Here is a 27931-nt window from a genome sequence, read left to right on the forward strand (position 1 = left end):
TGTGGCCGAGGTATCGTCAAACCAGTCACCTGCGTTAATTGAATTTGGTATTCCCTACAGACGTATCTTGTGTAGGATGATGCTATTATAAATGTAAAACCTCAAAAGACTTCTAAAGAATAAAGGAAAAAAAATCATTTGATATTCATATGATATTTATTACGCAAATTTCTTGGAATTTACACAACATACAAATGTTACAAATTAATGATTAGAGTTAGAGAGATGATGGAGAATGAGAGTTTCCATTGATATTGATGGGATAAACCTTGATAACTTTACCTTCAATGATTGCTTTTTAGCAAATTTGATGTAAGAATTTATTAGAAAAAGCAGAAAATGGCATGAAGACAGACTTGGCTCTCGATACATCGTGATCCCCACAGATTCTTCTTATGGGGCGTTTAAGATTACAGTCAAGTACACGTGTCGTAATCATATATCCACGGTATAGGATCGTGCGAGTCACGCAACGCGTAAACTTGTAGATCAGCGTATTTACATGGAGAATACTAATATAAGACGTAAAGGTAAGGAAAAAGATGATGTCGACCATGACAATTTAATTGATAAAAAAAGGCTTGCAGTTATGTTGATCGATCTGGAGCAATTACGAAACGTTGGTGATCTTCATGCACATTAGTCATTTCTAGCAGCCTTGACCTGTTCCAATGAGGAAGTAAATCACATTGGTAACATGATGAAATGAGAACGAGTCCTTTCCCATTATCTTTAGCACACAGTATTGTAAATACTCTCTTCATCTTCTGTGCCATTAGACAAGTCTGAGATTTCCGGATGGGAAGCTAGTTTAACGTAACCACGGTCTTTCTCTCTGGTACTGATCTTGCTCGGTAGTGGTAATTTTGTTTCTTGCGATCTACACTGATTTTTTCCAGTACGGTTATTGTCCGGTGGTTCGCAGATTTCAGTGTAGATATCTTCTACTTTAGGCGGCGGTGACGGTGGAAGCGGAGTCAGGCAGTCCCTGACCTTTGAATAGGGAGGATCGAGGTCACTTCTATCCTGAACCTCGAGGACACTTGTTGATATCGATCTCTGCACTTGTGGCCGCACTATAGCGCCCTCAATACACACGTTTGATCCCAATGCATTTGCATCCGATTCAAGACTAGCGTAACGCTCCGGTGACCTCATGCCGATTTCCGGTCGCACTGCAAAGGTGAATGACGCCGACTTCTTTGCAGGATTCCTACTTCTACTGCTGTGTGCTATCTTTGTTATTCGCTCGAGGAAACTGTGATTACTCGTGCTTCCATTACTTCTCGAATGACTCCGATCTCGAATTGTTGTCTTCTTTATGTGCTCCAAGCTTTCCTTTAAACTCTGTAAAATTGGCTTCGCTTCTGGTTTAGACTTTATCTCTTTTAAATTCAGCTCCTTTAATTGCATACAAGTACTCACTGGCTTTGGTGGTGCAACGCGGGGTTCAGTTGCTCTTTGATCCAACGCTCGTCTGAAATTGTTTTGATATTTTTTTTATTTTTTATTTACAACTATAAATAGCTTTAATTATCTTCATTAAAAAAATTTATCTAGAAATATTACCGGCATGCGGAAAGTAATCGTTGCATTTTTGGAGATGCTAATAGCCTTGCTTCAGATGGACAACCTAGTCGAGCTCGTTTCACTCTCGGTGCACCGGGACCGGTTGCTACTAGTTCTAGAAGTTCAGGAACTGCAGTTCCTGGTAGTGGGCGTTCTGGTATTAGTGGAACTGCACATCCTAAGACTATCGGTCCTTTTGTTGCATGCTCCAGTTGCATCAGACCGTTGTAATCTCTTGGTAGTGGTATCGGTAATGGACCAGCCACTAATCGTACCTAAAAATTAAGATAATCAAATTTTGAAGTTCATCGAGTCAATAAAATCATGTTGAAATATGATTTATTGAAATTTATTCCAACTTATCAGGGATTAGAATTGAAATAAACAATCAAATGGAAGGAAATATGAATTTATAATGAACATATAAACAAAACGGTATATTATGAAATATAATGAAACATTAATCCGTTTTTATGTCTCCTAACGACTTAATACGACATAATGTGCAGCACGACAATAGAATAATTAAAAAACGTATATTTTTCCAGCGCAAAACAGGTAGTTTTTCCATTAGAAATGTCTTTGTCATGTTTTATTTCTTACTTACATTATCACCATAAATAACACTGCGACAGTGATTCGTAGATTGAAAAGTATAATGAAGTAAAAAAAAAGATTTATTACTTTGTCAGGACAGCTAATGGTAATTATCTAATTATAGATCTGAATCATAGAATCTAAGTGAAAGGTGGAGTAGTGTACAGTGAATTGACTAGAAACCGTTTTATCATGCAATCCTGACTATTGACCCGAGAGATTTGAAAATAAAATATTGTCTGATTAGAAAGTAGAGAAATATCATCAATGTATCTTTTGTTCTTACTCGTAAAGGTAAATCTCGTTTAGCAAGCTGATGAACCCTGTACAAGACTGCATCACTTCCGGTGTCAAGATTACCACTCTGACAGGTTGCATAGAATTCACCTCTCGCCGAGAGAGGCGCAAAGAGTTCATGACCCTGAGAGTCGAGACACTGGGCGTACTGATCTCTCTCCGACGACCTTGAATTCTTTTCTGAAGCTCCACTCGTCACTCCGGTTACTCCGGTGGATACTGGAGCTCTTCGTGTGTCCTGGAATACTGCTGCCAAACGTAAAACCTCACCAGCTCTGACAGTAGTCTTGGTATAATGTGCTCGTAAATTGCCATTCTCTACAACGTTTACAGAATTTAATTACAAATTTATATACAATTCAATGGAAATAAATGATATTTATGATAAAGACTATAAATACAGAAGATGGAATCACGTTTGAAGGTTTGTATAGCTGTAGCTCGATAACGGCGATACGACTGATCGTACGAGGGATAACCCCCAGTAAACGTATAAATCCCATCAGACCATAATCGTTATAGTATACAATGGCATAACGTCACACAGCACCGAGAGAGCCTCATGGCTTTCACCGAGAGCCGCGTGCCTTATTATGTTACGTGCGCGCACGACTCGCCTACGTTTCAACGCATAAGACTGTGCAAACTATATACCTAAGCTGTGTTAACAGACACATTGACATTCGTGTCACGGCCAGTCGCTGCACTCGAGAAAATGTTATATCGCAGATATTCAGACTCTTGTCTTTGCTTTTCTAATACATCGCGTGCAGGATGTGAATTAGCACATAACTGACGGAATTGGATTAAAGAAACTTTGGAAAAATAACATTTTTTTCTGCCAAGTATTTTTTTTTTTCTTTTTTTCGTTCGCGAACGGAAGGAAATGACGGGTTGTTATTCAGATTCAAGGGTTTTAATTATAAATGCTTTTTTCAGATAATGATCCATTTTTACATCATTCATAAAGATAGGTATTATTTTCGTTTTTGCGTATCTTTTTATGAACTAAAAATTACTCTAAGGAAAAAAAAATTAATTAGATAATAAACAATAATTTTTTTTGACTGAACTACAAGTTGATAGGGAATTTCTCTTCACTCATGCTGCGTTGATTTTTTTTTTTATTGCAAATAAACATTTCTAAAGGATCATTAAATGTGCTTGGAACAATTATAAAAATAATGTAAATAACCAGTAGGATTTATTATGCCCCTAGAAACCCACAAAAATATATTATCCATAAGTGTTAATAAAAGGATTTTAAATGAAATTTTCCAGCGACTCTAGTGTAACTGCGATGTTGTATTTAACATAACGGCTGAGTTTAAGAGTATTTAGCTTCACGAAGTGAGTTTATGAAGAAAGAGCATGGTAGAACACTGTAAAAGCGACATAAAAGTGCATGACTGAAACACTAAAACCCACGTCCACGTCGAGGTTTAGCCAGGGTGCCAATCGCGGTTTGCGGTACGTCATGGTGCGTGCCATTTATATTGCAGTACATAGCGACGAATTATGTTATCCAGTTGTTAATTCACCTTCGTGGGAAAGTGACAAGCCAACGAATAAATTTGTGTTTAATTCGCAATTTTACTTGCATCATTTTTCATTTTTCTCTCGCGCATATTCTCTCTCTCTCTAAACCTCGACTCTATTCCCAGAAAAAATACATTTAAAAATATTAACATTAAATTATCTCTCTACTTACTGCATATCAAAATCTCTTAAATGTTTTAATAAAATATCGTGTTTTATCTACAATCTGGAATTCCTGAATAAACAATTATCGTTAGGGAAAACAAATACGTAAGAATACATACCCATTTTGGAGTGAGTGAGAGTATAAGCTCGTAAAGGTTTCGCTAGAAGAAAAGCCGGAACACCGGCTCTCACTAGAGCACCAATTTTTCTATAAGCCCTTGCACTTCCGGAACCGCTGTTATTTGGTACCACCGAGAACCAACCTGAAAACGAAACAAGAAAAAATTTCATTATAAATGAGCTTTCCAGAGGTTAAATAAATGCGTGAAACAAGTGTGAATGTAATGTTAATAATCCAAGACGAGTGGCTATTGCCATAAAGATCTCAGATCCTTGTTATTTATTTGCTACGCTCTGCGTGCCTTAGTATTTTCACTTTCTCGTGCAAACGCTCTCATGTGGGTCAGGGAAGGTACGTGTGACATCATTCCTACCTTCGCATTTTTTGTGCCAATCTTTCTCGATTAACTCTATTTATGGCATTAAATTATTCAAGAAATTAAATATTCATTCAAAGGCTTATTTATCCATTTTTGGGTATTTATCGATCTTTTTTACGGTCCAGATTAATTCTTAAGATGAATTTTAAATCTACGTAATAGCAAATAAATTTTCTTTATCGCTTTGGTGATAAGATTATTTTTTCTTTTAAATTAATTTTCTCATCATTTCTGTTGTAATTTTTATTTATTACAACTTCTGAGCAGTTAATGGTTGTTGTAATAAAAAAGAATTATTTGTTTTTTTTTCTCGTAGTTTAATTAATTCAATAAATTCAGTGATTCAACGGCTTTTGCAACAATTTAATAACTTGCAGGATTTCCAGTAACTTAATATGCATAAATAATCGAGTGGATTATCGCTTAAATATCGAATGAGTACAAAAGTATAAGTAATGGGTGAATGATTATTTTATTTATCCCAAAATCCATAAATTAGCTAAAGAACTGTTGGAAATTCAAGTCGACAAATTCATAAATAACTCGTAATATATTTTCTCTCGATTAGATCATAATTGTCTGGATATATAATCATGTGCTTGAACAGTGTAATTTCCTTCTCCTGGTCCACTGCAATATCCTTCTCGTCTTGACTAACAGCATGGTTCTATCGACACAGTCGCATTCACACACGCACTGGATCGTAATTTGCCGTAAAAAATTTTTTATTTCAACTTTTCTCAGTAATCGTCATCTGAAATCGGACTCCAGCACATATTGGACCTATATAACGGACTCGAGAGTGATCTACCGATATATCGACGTTTACGATCACAAATTATTTCCTTTTCACGCGCCGTTAAACTTGCCATGACGTGACCAAAGTGCCCTTTAATACTTGAACTTCCGCAATTTCAATTAAGACATTTTATACGCGATGTAGGGTTGATGTTGAATCATAAAAAAAACTAAATTGCTTGGGCACGAGACCAGCATGATGTGTTTCAAGCCGTGTTGTAGTTACGGTCGTCGTGGAAAATGTCGGCAACAGTAGATTAGAGCACTGAAAAAAATCGTGAAACCTCTGGAGCATGCTACATACTTCTCATTGGCTGAAGATAATTACTGGTGATAATAATACAAACACGTGGCCGACCTACTATTAGTTATTGGTTTTACCAAGTTTGTCGATAACACTGCTACCGGCCGACAGCTGCCATCAGGGGATTTTAATTAGGATTTGGTATTTCCTTTTTGATGGAAGACCTAAAGTTTGAGAGTGTTGAAGATCCACTAAGGAATTTTTTGGATTTTTAGGTCCATATATGAATAAAGTATTTCGTCATTTCTTCATTTCTCTTGTTCTGGCATTGATCCTTCGAGTTTTAATTGCGATTGAATCGATTACTCACGAAGAATTGCACGTGGCTTGGTAGCTTATTGAATTTTTTCTGTTGATTAAGTGGGTATAATTTTAATGGCTTACGTGGCTTTTGAAGAATTTTCAGAAAAAGAGGATAATTACTCAGTTGACAATGTTACAAGAAATATTTTTATAGCAGAACGGTTATTAATTGTTTAGAATTTTTTCTTCTTCAACAGCAGATTATTCATGAACCAATAATTTTAATTGACATTCTTCATTAATGATTTTTTTCTGATTCAAAAAAGAAAATGAAGAATTTTTTACCGTAGCCCATGAGAAAGCCAACGCATCAAAGAATTAAACATCACAAACACTCACGGAATTTATGAAGAAGTTACAGGAAGCTACAAGATAGAACTTAGACACTTGGTATTGTGGGTTTGATCCGTTACTCAACCGCAACCAGAGCTACCATCGCGATAAAGGGAGGTTTACAGTGAGCTATTATATATAATTATTATCCGTCAATACATTCTGAATAAGAGTATCAAGTTAATTGAATTTAATGTCAATAATTAAACGAATGCAACAAAAAAAAAGAAAAATCCTAGTCTATCCAGGAAATCAGAAGGATAATTCTCATCCTCATATGTCTGAAGTGCGGAATTGCGCGAACGTGCAATGCGTCAAGTGATAAACAACCTCTCGGAAATGGTCGATCGGTTCGTTTGCAGCGTCGAGAAATCGTGGAAGCAAATTAACTTCGATAAGAAATGCCGTAGCGTACGCTTGTCAAATTTCTTTTCAATAATTTTAATGACGTGAATAAAATGAATATATCTTATCCATTTTAAAATTAATAGCCAAAAAAAAAAAACGATTATCGATCGAATCAATCAGGCTATATATTACCAAATATTATTGCAATATGCATGAGATATGTTATTCAAGAGATCGTTCCCATTATATCCGGGGATGGGGGTCGATTTTAAGCGTAAGTAAGAGTGAATTCCTTTTGCGGCTTTCACATTACGCAACTGATTTCTGTTGCCTCCTCGCACGGTGCACACGCGTACAATTACCATCTTTGCGAGCAAATTGATACTTAAATATATACCAGAGATTATTATTAACACAATTAATTAATTAATTTATTAATTAAACTACCTACTATTACAACAAACGCTTTATACTCTTCCATTTGAACAACGTATTTTTTTCTTGACTTATTTTTTTGCAAATCAAAATTAACTTGTATGATGCCGCAAGGGATTCTCAGAAATTATTCAGAGGAATTTCACTTTCAAGGACGGCTACACCAGAATATGCCGATCCAAATCGTTCCTCTTACCTCTCTCTGTCTTGCATATGCATTTTTTCTCGGTATTCGTTTAAGCACCAGCTGACATGTAAATGAAGCACTTTTTTACCCTACTTGCGACTCGTCATCTTCAAGTTACACGATCAGGTGTAAATACTACTTGTCAACGTGTCATGACAATCATACCAGTACTTTGACCGCCGTGTAAGTTGCTCGATGCGTATGGTATATAACACAGCTACCTCCTCTTTAATCTTTTCTTATTCTTCTTCTTTTATTAACATTCCCCTGGCTTCTCTCTTGTATTCCTCTCATAATACTAGATGTTCAATATACCTTCCTCTAAGTCAAGACTTGCAGCTTAAAATCCTGGTAATTTTACATGCTAATTTCTTGTAAAAAAAAATTACGGATTACAATAAATAACGATTACGTGACATGTAAGTAAATTGCGTGCGGCTCATGGAAGAATATCGTAAGACTTTGATAGTTTGTTTTTTGTTTTTTTTAAGTCTCTTTCTATTTTATGCAAATCGTTTGATGCACGTAATGCACTAGCTACTGAAAAAGTGTTAGAACAACGAACCTGAAGGAATAATAATTTTAAATAAATTTTCCCCCTTGTAGAAAAGAAAAAATGATGATGGAATTAAACATGATCGATCATTGCTTGTTGGTCTGCTGGACATCAGAGACGTTGTCTAGTAAGTTTCATTCCTCTGGTAAGGAACTCAAGCGCGGGCTGTCGTGAGTATCAAAGATCAACGTGAATCCTCTCAGAAGCCTCTCTAGATCTTTAGCTACGTCGTCAGTGCAGCTGCTATATACGAAAGCATGCCGCCACCCGTACCAGTGAAAGATCAAACGAGGCGTTCGACATTACTGACATGTAGGTTTTCTACGTATGCAGCTTCGTTGTCCTCTCCTCTGATCGTTGACTGTCATCCGCCCTCTTGTCATGTCTGTGTAGAATAGTCGATCGCAACGCGACAAGACTGGCATGAAACACCTTCTTCGATACTTGCAATAAGAGTCTCAACAGTCTTTTCTACAGATCAACTAAATTCGTTCACTCCAACAATACCTACACTCTCTTCTCACCGTCAAGGTGACTTCTAACCAGATTCTTCGCATATAAATTGAAGATGGCAAATTTCCAATCGATTAAATAAATGTCTGGAATGCTGCTACGTAGTTTTCGTTATGCAATTCTACTTGAAATATTTGTCTTTTAATAGATTACTAGTTTCCATTGCTGTTTATTTATGTTTTTCTAAGATTTTTATGTGTTACGTTGCAACCATGGTGACTAGTATGTAACATTATTTTTATTTTATTCCTTATACATTTTATGTAATGATTGAAATTTTCTTTTATCTAGATAGCATATTAAATAAATTACTGGAAAGATTTGCAGAGATTATATTAATGTATTATTATTCTTTATGAATAATAGTTTATCAAAATCATAAATCCATGCTAAACGATTTATAATTTAATTATAAATTCAAATTTCTGTTAGAATTTATCATTTTGACAAATCATTCATGCTTTGTTTCATTTTATCTGAATGATTAGTCGATAAATAATTCATAAAGAAGTTGAAATAATTTTTTTCAACAAGCTCATTTATTATAAGCCTCGTGAAATTGATGTCTCGAAAGCAGAAAAAAAATAATAATAAATGGAAAATAATTTTTCAAGGGATATGAATTTTTCTTTCGTCAGACCAACTAATTGGCAATGGAAAAAAAATCAATATAATTTTGTACACCAAGAGGAACAAAGTACAAACACTCAGGTAATTTTATTTAGACGCAGATCCTTGTGGTTCGCCTCCGCGCGACTCTCGTCCGATTAGGGCAAGCATAGGAGATACACAACAATGGCACATGATCGTGAATCAGATACTACCCACGCGAAATGCGAGGCTTCCGTGAACACACTTACCAGTTAGTTCTATTCCAGTGGGTTTAGGAACCCGCGAGTACGCTTGCTCCGTTACACAATTAAGTAGCAAACAAAGAAAAAATAATCCCTGACGCAAAGACTGTGTTTGTGAAATGTAAAAAAAATTTCGAGACAATAAATGCTAATAGGGAATGAGTTTCACTAGAAATAGCAATAGATGCACGTGGTAATAATGAAGTGAAAGAGGGTCGTGACGAAAAATTTATGACATACAATCAAGATAGATGAGTATGAAAATTACTGACGCGTTAAAAATGATTTTGTTTATGTTTAAAACGATAAATGATTTTAATGTCTCATCTCAAGTCATTTTGAAAACCTTCTCTAGGCGTGGCTGACTATGAAGCATATTCTCGACGTAGGCATTACGAGATACGCGAGTCTGAACGCACGCACGTGATTGCATAACCCCCGAGAACGTGTAAGTTCGTCAAGTAATTACGATCTGCTGCGTGAGCGCAATCGGTGAGTGTTTGAAACTCGAAACAGCTTGGAAACCAGCTTCCTAGTTAACCCATTGACCTCCTAGACGCTTAGATATAACTTGCAATCTTCCTGCTATGATCCTTTGAACCAACGAGGAATGCAATACCATTATTGGAATGAGAACGAGTGAGATCATCGAGTTTTGCAATAATCTACTATGCTATTAATCGCTCGACACCTCGTAGGCAACCCTTTCGTCACTCGAGTGTTGATGATTGATAGACAGTGATAAGACCATATTTCCACAGTTTATTATACACAGCACAAGAGCTAAATAATTAATGACTTTTTTTCATAGCCGTTAATTACAATTACTCAAGTATCACTTTTTAATAATCTATCAAACTAAATATTCACGCGTCAATCTTCCTTTTTAATCTACTGGAAAAGATCATTCTTGCTTTGATTGCTTCGAGCATTATGTAGGCATGATATAATACAATACAATGATTTCTTCGACAGTCTACGACAAGCTGAAAGTCGAACGATGTCGAGAAATAAGTTGAATACTTTCTCCTCGCCAAGCTTACCAGTATCGCTGACCTTGTATCGCGTGGTCGACTCACGTTCCACCACTCTCCATTTCTTCCGGATAATCGAATATTTTAATGAGTATTTGAAACATGTGATTCAACGCCAATATTATATCAATTCTACCTACTCATAAATTACATATTATTCTTATCCATCTAATCATCAGAGTATGGTAATCTTTAATTTTAATCTTGTTTCTATTACGTTGGCCTCCCACAATGAGACCTAGACATACATCTAAGACTATTCTTATTTAAGAAATCATCAAATTAAAAATAAATCCTATTGATTATCAACAAATCTTGATAGCATTCAATAAAATTTATCTCTCGTAAATTATTTTTTCAATGCTCTTAAAACATCAGGTATTTCCATTCCAACAATAAAAAGATGCTGCAACAACGTATGTGCTAAATTCTATCGATAAAATTACGATCAAAAAACGAATAAAATACTCTAAAATCATAAATTTTCTTAACAGCTGTTGGTATGTAACCTTTAAAAAATAAATGCAGTAAACTGGTGTAGTTTGCTCAGATTCAATAGGAATGCGAGCCAGAGGACAGAAACGTGTTAGGAGCTGAGTTGAGAACTATACAATAGCAGGATCTAGAAGAGTCCTCGTGACTGGTTAGCTCCGAAGGACTACGAGTCTCCCTCCGTGCTGTTGCTGCAAGCCAAGACCTCCCGATGACCCTGTAATATTGCTCCCACCCGGCCAGGTGTCATGAGTAGCATCCTGGAATTTTCCTCCAGGCTTCTTGAAACACTCCGTTGAAACTATTTTACATCAACCTATCCTGCGGTGGTGTTCTGTACTTTAGAACATAGACTCTTAGGTTTTTTTTTCAACCGAACAAAAATCCGCAACATTTCTCTGCATTTTATGAGTCATTATTGCTAACATAAGGGTACTTTAGGAAATTACAACGTGTTTGTTAAAAGCCGATTCGTCAAATTGTAATGGTGAATCTCATTAAGTGAATCGGCTAAACACCTAATCGAACTACCTACCAAGTAGCTGCTGCAGCAATTGCTGTACGCAGGTAGGTGCAACTTACGACGCAGTAGCTGAAGTTTATTCACTCCGTTCATGGCTTACACGAGTCCGGGAACTACTTAGGGTCATACTAGAAGCGTTTAAAGAGCCAACGATACCGGAAGCGATTAGCAAGATTACGTGATCTAGTCGGTGATCACTTAGCTATCTTGCCCACAGGGTTGTGTAGTCCAGACTACTACCGGACTCGTTCAAAGTTGATCGTCTTACACGACATTAAAATTTTTTCTGTTTACTCGCTGGTCATCATTTTTTGTTACTTTTAACAACATGCTCTTGAAATAGTCTGTAAAAAATTCACAAAGTCATTGCAACATATTAAATTCTCTCACTAATATATCTATAATAACTGTTATTTACATAGCAGTCTTCGAGTTAAACGTTACTTGAGATTTACGGCTACCTTAGACCACTAAATTCTATATACGCATTTAAACACCACCAAGTTAAAAACAGATACACCGTAAAGTTATATATCTACCCATTAACTCGGCCGCTAAATAAATATTATTATTGCTATTATTCTTATTATCATTATTATTATAGATATTACTTTTATAAGATTCCATAACGGGAGATGTCTAATTTTACTGCATCGCTAATATTTTCTAAAGGAAGTTTGTAGTAGATTTTGTCGTAAAATATGACAAATTTTATTACTGATTTCAGTACTAAAGCAATGAATCGGTAATATAAATAGCACACTTTTTAGATAACTTTGAAAATTTATTATTCTTGATAATAAATTTTATAGGACTGAGATATAAATTTCCCCCAACATTCATAGTAACAAATTATATTTCATAAAAATATATTCAATTTGATAAAAACCAAGTTCAGCTTCCAACTGTTTTCCATCTCCACAAAGAGACTTGTCATTTTTTATTATCCTGATTAATTAACATGTTCGGTTGATGAGAATAAATATCTCTTTCCTTTCCAAGCAATGAAATAAAACATCTGATTTCCCTATCGATAAGTTGATAAGATCTTCAGCGGATCTGTCGTGCTTGGTTCTTCTTCACTGAAGCCCTGCAATAGCTCTAGCGTCTTCATGCTTGTAGTCGTTATTATATTCACTCACAGGAGCATATTACTGAGTGACTTGTAACACGTAGATCATTGCCACTTTAATGAACCCAACAACTTAACAAAAAGGTTTCGATTTCTCCAGCTTCACGAAGGTAATTATTAGCATGCATGTGGGAGTAAGACGGAGCAAATAAGTCAGATTATTGTCGACAAAGATGAGAAATTAAAAGTGGACGACAGGCTTGAGTGGGTACAATGGAAGTTGGTCGTAACGTAGCTATTCGTAAAGAAGAAATTAACATAAACACGGCGCACTATCGTAACACAGAGTTGATATTTTAAGAGAGTAAGCCTCTACTTGAGTGTATGTTTTAAACATTGAAAAGCAAATGTGCACCCAAGGATTCTTATTATTCTTCAAGAAGTTAAGCTTCAGACAAACTCTAGGTCTATTGATGCTCTGCTATGCTGAATGTATAAGTGAAGGAATTAAAAAATGACCAGATACTCGAGTGTAGACGACACGCTTTCTAGATATTTCGCTGCGGTATAATTGATTAGTGATTTGTAATTTGAAATCAACATGAAACGATCAAGTAGCATGTATATATCTATAGGTGTATATCATGAAGTTAAAGATTCGTGAATAATAATTATCATATGTGAGCCACTCCCTTTTTCCAAGGGTTCCCCAGGGCGTGACTGGCGTAAATTAGCATTGCTCAAGCGCTTTTGCGTTTCACCCACCAAGCAATTGATCGATTTCCGGCTGTAGGCGTGCACGCGCGTAAGGCACGTGCCGGCCGTGAAATAAAATCCGCGAGTAAACTCCTGCTCTTTGGATTACCGGATCAAGAACAAATGATGCTTCGGAATTTTCGATCGTGAAGTATAGAGTTTCGTGTTACTCAAGCTTCTAGACGCCAGTCATTTTACTTTGGTGGTAAAAATAATATGCTGAAAAAAACTAACAGAAATTTAGAAAACAATAAGATGAAGGTCATTAAAGATTGTCAGAAAATTTATTTATTTTTTTTCAAAGAAAATTGTCTACATCTACCCTCCAGCAACTCTTGACTGACCTTTAAGCCATTGAGAGTTGTTGGAGAATGATTTTTCTAAATTAATAATCTCAGTTAAAAATATTATTAATTTGACGTAAATAAATCAAATAGTGGGATAAATAATTAGGAGGATACAATGTTGGGTATGCCCATAAATTGTATAAATATGAATGGCAGTGTCAGTTTGTACAATAAAGGTGAGTATTAAATTACACTCCTAAGCAGACAAGGCTGAAGCTGGCACATCAAGTCAGCAGGTTGATTAAACGTGGCAGCGTCTTGCTAGCACATTATGTTTTCTTTCAGGAGGGAAGAGGAAATGAGAGCGCGCAGTATAAAATGGAAAAAGCACAGGGCAAAGAAGAGAGTAAGGATCTTGGGCGAGTTTGTGTTCAACTTTTCAAGAGTGTAGAATACCTACACGGCATTGAGGTGTCTCTATCTCTGTTTATAGCTCTTGCAACTGGACTGTCTACATCACAACGTAGCAATATACCTCGAGCTGCAGCAAAGCCCACAGGCAGCCGCTCGCAATGCTAATTATTCTAGTTCATGCGGGCAATTTGTCGGCAAACGTGAATGTACGTTTAATGCTCTCAGGTCCTCCCGGATATTTACATCTCTGACAAATACTCGCGGATCTTACGTGAGGATTATCCTGGGATCACTACGATATACCTTGTAAATTTTTCTTTCAGCAAAACGTGGCAGTTATAGACGCGAATGTCCAGGCATGCGATGGCAATTTCTGTTTTTCTCTTCTTAGGTCCCTCGTCTCCTCTTCGTGCCTCCAGAGAAACTAATGCCGCACGACTCAGCAACATTCGTGGCGCTGGATCGAGAACACGAGAGACTAATTCTTGAGAATCTGAAGAGATCCCGCGGGTTGAGTTAGAACACCAAGTATGCACGCCATGTTTCTATCTATCTATGTACCTACCTACCAACCAATACCCTATAAGAAAGAAAGAACTAGTCCGTTATGGAAGAATAATCCTGAAATTACAGTTTAAACGTGATCACTCGATTGGCATGAAGGCATAAAATCAATTGGTAACAATGTTTGAATTCAGCTGTAGTGTATACAAGAAGGATCAAAAGAAGTAGAAGCAGAAGACTCAAACGAAGTCGTGATTGCGAGTTTGTGAGAATCACGAACAATAAACAAAAGCAACAGTATTAAAAAAATGTATCAAAATCTACAGATAAATCAGATGTAAACAGGATGCAGGTGTACCGTCTACAAAACGACTTTTGCAACTGCCAGACTGTTGAGGATAAGAAGATGGGTGGAGTGTAAATTTAACGATCCTACATCTTTTAAAGAGACAGACAATCCCTTAATGCCGATGAGAATGCCAATGAGACTCTACTCAATGTCTCGTCTTGGTAGAAGAACCATTTGAGGATACTATCTCTTTCTTTTCTAATTTACATATCACTCTCACGATTGCCAATGACGACCTACCACGCTAGGATTCACTCTCGATATGCAGCGTCAGGGACTAATTATCCGGCTGCAGCGTGAGAATTAGACGATCAACGTGACGCTTGATGCGTCTTCTTCAAGCCTCGATATTTATTTCACTTGCATTAATATTCCATTTAATTAGTGCAGAAGAGTACTGCTGACATGGTAAGTGCATTTGACGGAAGAAGTGCTTGATAAAAGCAAGTATTTTAGCTTCATTCATTTTATAAAATGTTCTCAAATGCTCTTGATTAATCAGCTCTTGTGTTTTAACTCCAAATGGAGTAAGAACTGGTATGAAGCCGCACCTCAGTATGTTCGACATCGTAATTCATTTAAGGAATATAGTGGAATGACCTCTTGCGGTCGCAAACTCTCTGGATCACGGCACACATGACGGTCAATGGGCTAACGAAGCTAATCTCCTAGAGGAAATATTCGTGGGAACTTGGAAGATAAGGTGTCATAAGTTTTTTGCGTACTTTCTTAATATGCCAACTGGTTTCATATGTTAGATTCAAACTATGCACGGTATTTGTGAGTTATGGAGAATATCGTACGTGTAATCAGGTTTGTTGGTTTAATTGACCTAGTAAGATGTACTGACATGTTTATATTAATCAGAGATATTTACTACACGAGGTGTGTCTCGAGAATAAATAGGATGGGAGTGGAGATGCTAATCAGTAACGTATTTACATTAACTAATTTCAATGTAAAGTTTCATTAAATACGTACATGATCGATTGGGATCGTTTATATATTTGCGCTGCACTTGAAAATTTTTTCAGAAGTTTTGTTTATTACCAAGGGTTAATTAATTTTAGAGTTAATTAATGTACTGATATTTGTATTCATTAAATACCAATTTGTTGGAGATTTTTTACTTTTATGTAAACAAAAATTTAATTCATTTAGATTTGATTTATTTTTAGCAAACTTAAACTATTTCTACTAAAAAAAATATATCCTTCTGAAAGAATAGTTATTAATAGCAAATTAACTGCAACAATAAATGTAATATTGAATTAAAATTTTTTCTAAAAAAAAAAAATTCCTTATTAGTAAAGCTGACCATTTTTGTAGCACTAGAATCAGCTTGGGCTTGCAAAAAAGAATTTCTGCAAGCTATAAAAATGTTTCTCCACTGTACGTTTTTAGTAGTCATATATTTACCAATTTGGGCATGATGTCAGCAATATAGAGTAGTAAGAATTAAGTAAAATGTTTTAAGAGCTGGCACGATTGATTGACCTAAAGAGACAATGGAATTTACTTCTTCAAGAAGGACATCCACTTCTTTGAGCTTTGACCAAAGCAGATATATACTATACAAGTTTGTCAGTGCAGTATACACGCAACCCATAGGAATATAAGAGTGCAGAGAGAAGAGAACTACATGCCTATAAGCACGTAGAAATACGTGATGGCACTCAGTGAGATCTACTGGTAGGCCTCAAGCTTCGACATTCAACGACTCATCAACCCTCTCTCGACCAAGGCGTTGCACTTCACATAAATTAATGTTAGTACGTTTTTGAGAATGTTTTTTCTATACATGATTTGATGATGCACCAGACGATCGTTTCAAGGGAAAGACGCTGCTGCGTGCCAACCTGCGAAGACGATGAAAACGTGTTGGGACATCGACACAAAGGAACGCCGACGACGTCAAGCTATAGAGGCTATACAGCACCAGGAGATTCGTGGAAAAATTTCACTCGCGCGTGAGCACAGGGATGAGAAGAAAGAGAGGAGAAAAAATCAAGCAAAGTCAATGCAGGAAAAAAGGACTAATGAATTGCCGCAACTGTCAAGGTTATTTCGATGTTGAAAAGACTATCCTACAGAGACGACGGAATGAACAAAAGGGTAACTAATCAATGAGAAATATTTTTTTTTGTAACGAAAAAAAAAACAAACCTTACAGCTTCTTAAAAATAATGATGAAATTAAATAATTTATTTTAATGATAAAATTAAAACTAATTACTCTGTAGAATAAAACTTAGATAAAAATTTGTTTCAGTCGTCAACATCTGAGGAAAGTTGCTTGATTTAAAAGCTGAGTTAAACGTCGTGATTATAATTTTTTGCTTTAAACAATCCCTGACTATTCCACTCAATTAATTCGTGTTTTTGCTCAAAGTTTTCTTTTATGCAATTTATTTGATCACATCTTGAAGGTATGTATCGAAAAAATATTCAATTACATGTTTATTGATTTTATTCATTTCATTGTATTTATTTTTAGAATTATTTCCACTGGTTGACTAACACACTTGGATAAGCTTCAAAGTGAATAATGAATGTACTAAATAACTCAACAGAAAGATCATTCGCATCTTCAGAAGAATGACTTTATGATATTTATTATTTATCAAGATTCTTCACGCAATCTTCAATCACATTTAATGTAAATTGATTCTTTAACAAAAAAAAATCAAAAATCGTTTATGATTCTATTTATTTCTATTCACTCATTTTAATAATTTTAAAAAATACTTCAACAGCTCTAAAAAGACGTTGGTACTCCAAAAAAATTTCGAGCTCGACTTCCATGTAAGTACAGATACTTTTGATTTTTTTCATCAACGATCAGCCTCTAAAAATCCTAAACCAACATAAACTATTAGCTAATGTTAATTAACAGCTAAAATAAATAAACTCCTAGAATAGAAAGTGAAAAGAGTTCTAAGAAAAATTAAAAATTATAGCTAAATAAAAATTTCATTTGTTTTTACAGAACAAAGTACCTCAATTAAACTCAATAATTCAAGAAAAAAGTATCGATGAAAATACTTGTGATCAAGAATGAGAAAAAAGGAGAAGAAAGAAGACAAAGTGAATAAAAAGAAGAGCCAACTCGCGTAACCTGCGGACCTTCAAGCTAGAGAGACAAAAAAGTCCTCGTGCTCTTGCATCGCTGGTGAGTTCTCTGGCTCGTATATGAATGTATGACCTTCGATAGATCGATACGTTCCACACGTCTTGATGGTCAATGCATGCCACAGTGTATCTGTCTGACTACGCAAGACTTCCTTCGTTTCTCTTTTATGCTGCTCATACACATGTAGGTAGATATAGAAAGACATGTGACGAAGTTCCTGATGCTGGTAAGAATGATAAACCATTTACGATCTTACGCGTCACGTGCAAAGAGTATTCGCGAATAAAAGCCGTAACGAAACGATCTTGACGTTTGATTTCCCGGAGATAATGGCTGTCGTTCTTCGAACTTCTGCCTCTGATACTTGAGCGGGAATATTTTCTTGATGCTCTCGGAAGTAAATTGTTCATAAATCGTAAAGAAATAAAGGGATAAGAAATAAGTTGACAGCTCTTCCGTTTTATTTATCCAAGTATTTATTGCAGGAGGATTATATTTCTCTTGTATATCGTATACGTATCGTTCAAGTGTTCAAGAGAGCCCGAAGAAATGAATTCCCGCGACTGCAGAAGGTCGTAAAGGCGGACGTTACGTGGATGCATCAGAGAAACGTGAACACTTGCAAGTGTGTTAAGTTACTTGACGCAACGAAGCCTGAACTTTCGATTTCGCGCCTCCTGCGCGCACCTTTCTGACGATTTATGCAAATCCGGAGGCGCGAGAGCCAGCAAGTCTACAAGTTAAGAGAATCGAGAGTGCGGGGGCATTAAGATTCGTCTGTCGACTCCACCTTATGATATATATTTAGACTTTTTCTTCTATGCTTATTCTCTTTTCTTCTGGCATTTACTAACTGCACCAGCTTACCTGCCTCCCAGGCTCATTCTAAAATATGGAGCCTTTCTGGCTGTAAATCACTATGTTATGCACTGAGAAAAGTTGGAAGATTCTACTTCCGCTTTTCTATGCAAAGCAAATGCTCCTTGACTTCTTTTATTTTCACCCACGATACTCTGGAAGAGTATCACATTGCATTTAAATTCTCTCTTCATTTTTTATGATGCAGATAAATAAACCGTTTGTTTTCAATTTTTAAGGAAAAAAAAAAGTTTTAAAATAAAAATTACAGTTAGTATTGCATCATAAAAAAAAATATTGATTTATTTTTTGATAAAATTTTTTTTACGAGTTATAAACTGAAGAAAGAAAATTGATAAATATATCAAAGAGAATTTTTTATTTATTACCTTGTAGAATTGATTGGAAATAAATTAACGATATGGTATTCAAGATTATTTAAAAAATGAAAATAATATCCATCAAGTTTATATTTTAATTTAAGCTTATCAGATTAATTAAATTCTTTTGACATTTTATATAAAACTATTACTTTACACAATCTGATAATGAATATATGAAGCAAAATCGATTCAATATAAAATATAAAAATTTTAATATCACTAATGAAACTATCTGAAATGACTGGAATAATTAAAAATCACAATCCATATTCCATGGCATAATTAAATTCAATAACTTCATTAGCTCCATGACTATATCAGACTAATAAGTTTTTTTCTATATCACAGAAAGTCGGCGTAATAAAAGCTGATAGACCACTCGCTAGAGAGACCTGTAAAATGATAACACAGCAAGTTCATACAAAGCGGGTGGTAAAAGGATTGCGATGAAAAAAAGAAATACTTAAAACTATCTAGAGTCTCATTATCGTTCGTTTGGAGTCACTGAACTGCTTAAAGGAGGACAAACTGTATTTTTTACGACACACGCGCGAAGAATTTTCTGTCGTGGAATTTATCATGTGCTGGTCGAAGAAAAGAGAAAGATCCGATCTTTTCGTGTTCGAGAATGAAACTGAAAAAGAGAAAAGAAGAACACAAAAAATAAGACGAGACTAAAAGAGCAAAAAAGAAGGCAAAAGGGAGAAAAGCAAGAAGGGTACGTGCGATGCCTGCAATTAACCACATTTTTACCAGGAGAATCCAGGCTGAAATCAAGCGTTGGTGATGCGGCCAAGTTACCGCGAGAGATCACGTTCTTATCGTTTACGATCAGGACGTTCGCGGCGGGGATTTAGTTTTATCTTGCACTAAGAACTTTCTGTTAAAGAATATCTACGTCACACTGTTCTTTCATGTACGTTCAATCTCCCCGCTCAAGATAAAGATACAGGTAATGAATTTAAATAAATTAAATTACAGTGATATCCTGAATTATCCCAACAGCTCTTAGCCATCCGTAATAAACCAACTATAAGCTTAATTTAACGATCAAACCGTTGAAAAAAAATTTTTGTATCCTCAATTACACAAAAAAATCATCCAAGTATTCATGATCATTAGCACCAATTAAATGAACTCATTTAGTAATATTTCCACCATTTTATGAAACTATTTTAAATATATATTGAGGATATAATTATATATATAAATTTTTTTGTTTTTATAGGTGCTATTATTTAATCTGACTTAAATGGCAAACAACTAAACAACTTCGTTAGAAAGCTATTGTGAATACTGTGATTGTGAAAGGAGTTTCATCGCTGTTTAACATCGATATCATTTGGATTGGGATCTACTGATTTGCTTGGAGCTTTGAAAATATATGACACACAATTGCAGCATAAGGAAACGTAATTTCAACCTACGCATTACTGGTAAGTGTACGAGAGATCGTATTCGTATAATTTATTCCTCTTCATTCAAAAGTATCATGAGCTTTATGCTAATACGATTGGAATATTATCCTCAGTCGTATGTCACTGACCACCTACCACTTGACCACACCACATAATGTACGGCGTGCTAACCCGTTGTTATGTCGTCTCGAGAGCGAGGGGTAAATCTGAAAAGTTTCGTGTCCGATGCACTCTGCCAGAGATATACGTGTTCTTAAATGGGCGGGAGAAGCTCTTGAGCAGTTCGTTGCAACGCGTGGCATTGCGAGAGCATCAGGAGGTTATTAGTTTATAATGCAAGACACGCTTGACTAGGTTAACTCGTACTTTACTTCACTATTTATAGACCTAATGCTCAGTCATTTCTACCTGTCAGTTTCACCATGAAGGTGAATCACCTTTTCACATTTATTTACTTATACTGGATATACTATTATTTGTGTTGCACATCCTGCATTTAGTCTTACCATTATGATGCACCTTAAATGCTTTTTTAGACAGCTTTCCACACGATACTTTGTCTACATCACAAATAAAAATTTTTTCTTTACCTAAGAATAGTCAATCATTAGAGACGATATTTTTTTTCATCAACCTAACGATTTCTAAGTCAGTAGTGATATTAAGCATTGAATCTAGGTTTACATTTGAACAAAGGTAATAATAAATTTCAAAACATATGAATAATAAGAAGCTGTTATTAATTTTTATTATTCAATAAAAATTTTAACTCCAGATAGTTATTATTTATGATTAAACTGCTTGAAGGTCTCGTGTAGATAAAAACTGTTCAGCTTACAGTTATATGAGTTTTTTTAAACGTCAGTAATTTTCTTACGACATTACTGGTAAATAATTGGTATTCATCATCTCAAAATTTTTGGCATCGTAAAATATTATTCTTCACATCATCAAATAAATTGATGCTTTTTTATTGTTATTTAATTTGTTAATAGTCATCAATATTTTGAATAACAAAATTTCGAGATAAAAGAATAAAAATGATTATGCTATACCAATATCAATAGCCAATTATCATTAAAAAAAATCCATTAAAACGATAGAATAGATGATTTAACATTGGATACTCTGAATAAATTATCGTAGATTTACCAATAAAGAATTTTTTTTTGAGCGTCAATAGATTCATTAGATATCTCTAATAAAAAAGCTTATCGAAAATAAACAATTTTTTATCACATTGTGTTTGAAAAGGTTAATGATAAATCTCCAATTTTTATTAAAACTAGTCTTTTGAAACCGGCACCTTGTCTAAAAGTATGTGACAACTCTCTAATCATTCAATTACCAACAAACAAGCTGAATAATAGCCACAGATAATCTAACATTTTCAAACGTGTGTCAGGCAATTATCTAACCAGAAAAAACAATGCTATAAGTGATGCAATTGATTGGCGGTATTTTCTGTCCGTTATTCAATGAAAAATAAACCCACAGCTCATAAATTTACTATCAAGTAAAAAATATTTAGTCAAATCAATTCAAACAAGCAAGAATTATAGGTCTGATTCATCCTGTCTAACAAAATTTCAATAAAAAATGATATTTTTCTGGTCCTAATAATAAGCAAATAATCTTTGTCTCGAAGTTAAGGCGTTAAGGCGGCTTTGGTCTAATCAAGAAAGCAAATCTTGGTGTATTTTCTTTTATGAAATTATCTTTAGCAAAACGAAAAGGTCATAAAAATCATCCAATTGTCTTTTGGAGTGAAGGAAAAAATTTCATAAGATATGTTTAATGAACAAATTACTAGCTCGGTATATCTAGCATTTTTATCCGCATTCCTTGTTGAAAGTAATTGTTCATGCAGCAAGTAAGTCTTACTTGAAGGCATAGTATTCAGACTTCATTGTTAACCCGTCAGTATCACCTCTTATAGCTATCTATTACTTTCTTTCTACATTGAACCTAGTCTAAATCACTCGATGTCCACTACAAATACTTCATGAATGATCTAGACAACTATACAAATGTATGGTGAGTCTTTAACGATTAAATACATTCATACAAAGGAGTCTTAACACATGTTCGTGTCGTCAGACTTAATTGAATCAAAGAAAATTCTCTTGAAAGAGAAAATTCCAGTCAATTAATATCACGACTTATTTTCTTCTCCATGTTTACGTTGCTTGTTCTGCTCCACATCAAAAATTTCTCATCAAACTTATCATATCTTATACATAAAAAAAAAAAACAATCTTCAGATCTGTTTGAACGGCCAACGATTTCGAAATTGCAACTGATTCATTTTCACTGAGAGAAATGAATGAAATTCTAGGCATCATGAAAATGATTTCTTCAGTAATTTCTCACTATTGAGAATCACATTGCAAATATTTTACCTTAAATTAATGTATCTGCAATCCATCACAATCAGATATTAACATTCAACTGATTTCTCAATTTTTTTTTATAATTAAGAAAAAATACAATGATATTTCTTTTTTTCTCTTCACCTAACATTCAATTATTATTTCTTGCGATAGAAAATAATGAGATAATCAGTGAAAATCACAAAGAATTTCCAAGTTGCAGGTGATTTATACTGGTATTGAAGAGTATAAATAAAACTGAAACCGCGAGAATTATTTACCGAACGTCAAAAGAAGAATCGCGATCGACTTGTTGGGAAAAGCCGTGTTACGCGAACGAACCTAGTAGAATAGCGATAGAACAAGCGGCAGATTGGAATAAGTGATAGGATTTACTGTGTGCGATCGATCATCAGAGTTAGACGTGATCGATGCTTCTACAAAAAGTCGTTGGGATGATCGGAATGTTGGTGTGCGTGCTCATTCCCGCCATGTAGTACTCACTTGGGGTCCATATAGCGTGGGCTCTTGCACTTGCTATCGTATATTTCCTATTTATCGTTACTTTTTACAACACCCCAACCTCGCCCCGTGACCCTGCAACCGTATTCCAATAATTTACTGTAATTTATTCCCTGTTATGATACCGGTATAGCTTGCACATCGAATGATCTCCCGCGGCGAAATAGTACGCAAGATATAGCTTGTGTGGATTTCCGTAGGTCAAACGATAAAGGTCAGCGATGAGAACTATTTGACAAATGTTTCAGTAATTGACCATTTCTCGGCTCAATAATCTCCAACAAGTTAGTTAATATTTCTTCATAAAGAAATCAAGTTGATATTCAATAACCACTAATGGTGTGTGGACATCAATAGGTAATCAATGAATGAGATTGTGATGTTTTCTTTACCTTTTTCAAAGTGTAAGATGTAGAAATAGATTACTTATGTCATTATTATCTAAATATTTCATCAGATGTGTTAGAACTGAGATAAATATGATAATAAATAAGATAACAGGTTGAACTACTTACCAGGGTATCCTTCAGGGATTACAATTTCCGGTCCTACTTTAATGTCATGTCGATAACGATGCATCAGGAGTGTTGCAGTAATCCTAAGAGATCTCTGCTGCTGTTTATACAAAAGAATGGGTCTTCCACCACCACCTTCTACTCTGACAACTCTTGGTAATGAAAACCTATCCAAGAATTCTCGAATTGGTAAAAATCCACTACTTGAACTGGCTGCTTCTGCTGTAGCTTCTCGAGAACTTGGTAACGAGTCATCACCAGTCCCAGTAGCTTCACCGCTTGAAAGCGTGGAGAATTCACCACTTGATGACATATTGATTTTCTTCTTAAAAAATTCTTCAAGGTATTAAGACACTTCTATTCTATTCACTTGGATTTTATATCAAGATTTACTTCCACATGTTAAACATTTATTATTCACAGCACTTTTTTTCTTTGTCGTTGGCTTAGATTTAGTCTTTAATCCTAGTTCAAGCTGTCCAGTTACAATCTGAAATGAAGAAGAAAGGCTCGGTAACATTTCATTCAGTGTTAAATAACATTTTGAAGTAGGAAAAAAATTAAAAAATAAAAATTGAGATGATCTTGACGTTTGAATGATCATGACAAAAAATTCATTTAGAAGATTCTGTTACGCTTTCATCGCATTAAATATATAATCATAGCTTGTTAGGGATTGAAGTAGAACATCTGTTTGCTGAAAATTATGTATGCTGAATGAATGGTTAGAGTTCAATAGCTTAAAAAGGTTCATTACTCATGGAAAAAAGTGTTCAGGGTATTTCTGAAGCTGAAGAAAGAAAGAAGAGGTTACTGAATTGTAGGATAAGGACACAAAATGATGTATGGGTGCGTTTAGAAAAAGAGAAACGATAATTCTAGCTTAGAAGAATATCTAACAGTATAAAGAATCAATGCGTGCTTCAGTTAACGGTGATTATGTTTGCGACTCTAGACGTTGGATGATGATTATGATGAATTTATGATGGTGATTAGCACGTGGCATACCGCAACATCGCCACTAGTGTTCATGAACTGAATAAATGATGTTTTATTCCTTTTAAATCAGAATAAACCGTTCATTTATTTGCACCAACTGATCAGCATAAATTAACTGTTTTTTTATCAACTCATTGGACGTTTCAACTGTCAGACCTCCTGGATATTTCTGTGTACCATTTAGTAGATTCAATCAACATTCAATGAGATTACGATGCATCCATTCGTGACATTACCAACGATTAACTATACGCATAACTGACCATGTCATTTTACTTATTTGAAAGTTCAAGTCTACCTAGTCAACGACATATGATTAATCATCTTCCCTTTCTGCAGCAATGCGGATCTTGATCTCGTTGACAACACTCGGATCGTGAAATGCAATTGACCGTGACTAATCGTAAACCGGATGCTTACTCGTCACAACAATCGAATTATTACATTAAATCAAACCCGTAATTATAAATTACATCATTTGTTTGCTGTAGAATTGAAAATCTTCAGTAATAATTAAATTTCACGCATCAGTAACTTTTTTTTGTTATTCTTTCAAAGTAAATCCAGTTTTATAAAGACTCAGAATAGTATAAAGTAGTAGTGGATTATATATAAAAGATACGAGTAATAAACACTCATTGTTCTTATAATAAAAATTCATTTTGAATAATTTCATCATTATTGATTGTACTTGTCAAACCAGTTAAAATGTATTGTTAGATAAAACTCTCAATTAAATAATACTCAATCACGTCATTAATTTTTCATCTAATTGAAAATATCATATCATTAATAATAATTAAATCTTACATCTTGTCATTTTTTTATGTTGACAGTTTTATAAAATCTTCCACTAGTAGATCCAGTTCTTCAGGGTCTTGATGACAAATTAATTGTACGTACAAAAAATAAAAATATTTAAATCACATTTAAATTTATTACTCTAATTAATTTTATGGTAAAATCGTTTTTTTTTTCTCTCTAACTTTTATTACAAATGAACACTAATTGAAAAAAATATCAAAAATATTATGGTAACTGTCAAAATGATAACTAAAATACTGTATTACTCCAACAACAGACGTTGGACGTCCCGACACTTCGAACGAGATCGTAAGACTAAAGCGAGTGAACAGTCACGATGCGGGACTTCCTCTCAACATCCCCACCTATGTGCTCGAATAAACTACATCCACTGTCTTTTTATCCAACAAACATACGTACGTCAGGCAAACAGTCTTTTGCCTTGTCATACTTTTTTCTCAGATTTTTTTTCTAACCATTTTATCTCTTATTTTGACAAAGTATTCCAATATATTTTTATCTTAACTCGTGTCAATGATGGAAAAATAGAAAAATCCACTATTGAAAAGAAAAGAAACGCGGTTAAGTATAGATAAGACATACACCTTGATCAGGTTTGCCATATGTTTACTTGCGTCATATGGTGTACTACTTCTGCAACTATGTATCGCTAGTAGATGAGCTACTGGATCAAACAGTTATCTGAGCATACTTATACCATCTTCATATTATTCATAAATATTCTAAATGACAACTCAAACAATTAGATTGCTGTGGAAGACTTTATTACTCAATATATTCATAGCTTTATTTACTCTGTTTATTGATACAATAGAAAACCTGTTTAATCATTTTTTCGCATTTCTTTTCATTGAGTTGAAGAAAATATTTTTATTTCAATATCTTTTCTGTGAAATATTCCATTTAATATGCATTCGCAATGTAATTTTGATCATGAATAATTGATTTCAAGTTTAATTCAGCTTTTTAATCATAAAAATAAAATATACTGTATAAATAAATACTTTAATTCTAAAAATTTAAATTTTTATTTCTAAATTCAAGAGAAAAACGTTAATTTAATTGAATAAAACTAAAAAAATTAACTATAATATTTTTTCTATATATTATTACTTTCATTGTGGAGTATATCTACATCTACTTTCATTAATCATAATTTTTACCGATCAACAATCAAGCAATAATTGTATTTATTAACCAATCAATTAAATTTATTGTTTTTTAAACGTTTGGAATTTTTGATTAGCACAATAGAGATAAAAATAAGTGCAAAAAAGTAATATAATTGATTGGCAATTTGATACTTTCTCTAGCCTTCATGTCATGTAAAGTTATTAGTGCTGTAAAAATTAACACCCTTTTGTTTCGTTCGAGCACAAATTGCCTTAGACGAAATGAAGAATGACAGAGAAAGTGCGCCACAAGACTAAGCAGAATCAATGGTCAAAGAAGGCGTAAACTTCTGACAATGAAAAAAAAATTTATTACTGACATGGAAATTACATTGTTTAAGCATTGATTTAAATTACAAGCAATAAAAAAAACGTTTCGTAAGATTAGTGCAACTGTGCAGGACACCTGAAGTTCTTAAATAAAGTTTCACGATGTCAGTACACACATTGTATTATACTTTCACATTCCGTCAACTATTCTGTGCATATTTGCCATCTAATAATTAAACTGTAACGCAAAATACTAATATCACTCCCTGAAATAATATATGTGCAGTAATAAAGAATAATACATGAATGACTTTGTTGATTACAGTGTCTCAGAGGAGCAGTCTATTGCTGTGTGGAGTGACTCTTGGTTGAATAAGAAAAGCAGAGGAGACTCGACGATTGTTCTCATAACGCCTGGAGGATTATGTTTGTCTTTCTCAAAGTGGAATTAACAAGGTCTTTGAAAAAAAGGAGGAGGGAATTGCTACAAGTTTCCTGGAAAAAGGTAGTCACTTAACTAAAAACTGGATTCACTATCGAGAGGGTCCCTGGCACGGCCAATGACTCTGTCAGTCATAAGACGTGGCAAACCTGTTAGAGAGGTATAGAATCGAATGAAGTAGTGTGACAATTTAGTCCCTCGAATGATTATAACTTGTATAATATCTTCAAATAATTTATTATCTTGGAATAATTCATAAATTGCTAGTCTATTCTATAAATAAACAACATGAGT

General features: G+C 34.5%; 1 protein-coding gene across 2 annotated transcripts; it reads right to left on the reverse strand.

Moving 5' to 3' along the window:
- Positions 1–137: 137 nt before the first annotated feature.
- On the reverse strand, positions 138–26033 carry LOC118067806 (uncharacterized). 2 transcript variants are annotated; one of them, XM_035084765.1, is made up of 7 exons: positions 25739–26033; positions 23930–24419; positions 4287–4430; positions 2453–2781; positions 1570–1844; positions 1426–1477; positions 138–1359 (listed from the first exon to the last, which is right to left on the reverse strand). In XM_035084765.1, exons 2-7 carry the CDS (start codon positions 24240–24242, stop codon positions 733–735), a joined length of 1740 nt encoding a protein of 579 aa, XP_034940656.1. In that variant the 5' UTR covers positions 24243–24419; positions 25739–26033; the 3' UTR covers positions 138–732. The 2 variants fall into 2 exon arrangements, with proteins under 2 accessions (XP_034940656.1, XP_034940655.1); XM_035084764.1 differs by having other exon boundaries at positions 138–1477.
- Positions 26034–27931: the final 1898 nt, after the last annotated feature.

Source organism: Chelonus insularis, unplaced genomic scaffold, assembly GCF_013357705.1.
Source record: "Chelonus insularis isolate UGA/USDA-ARS -01 unplaced genomic scaffold, ASM1335770v1 contig_397_pilon, whole genome shotgun sequence".
NCBI classification, from domain to species: Eukaryota; Metazoa; Arthropoda; class Insecta; order Hymenoptera; family Braconidae; genus Chelonus; species Chelonus insularis.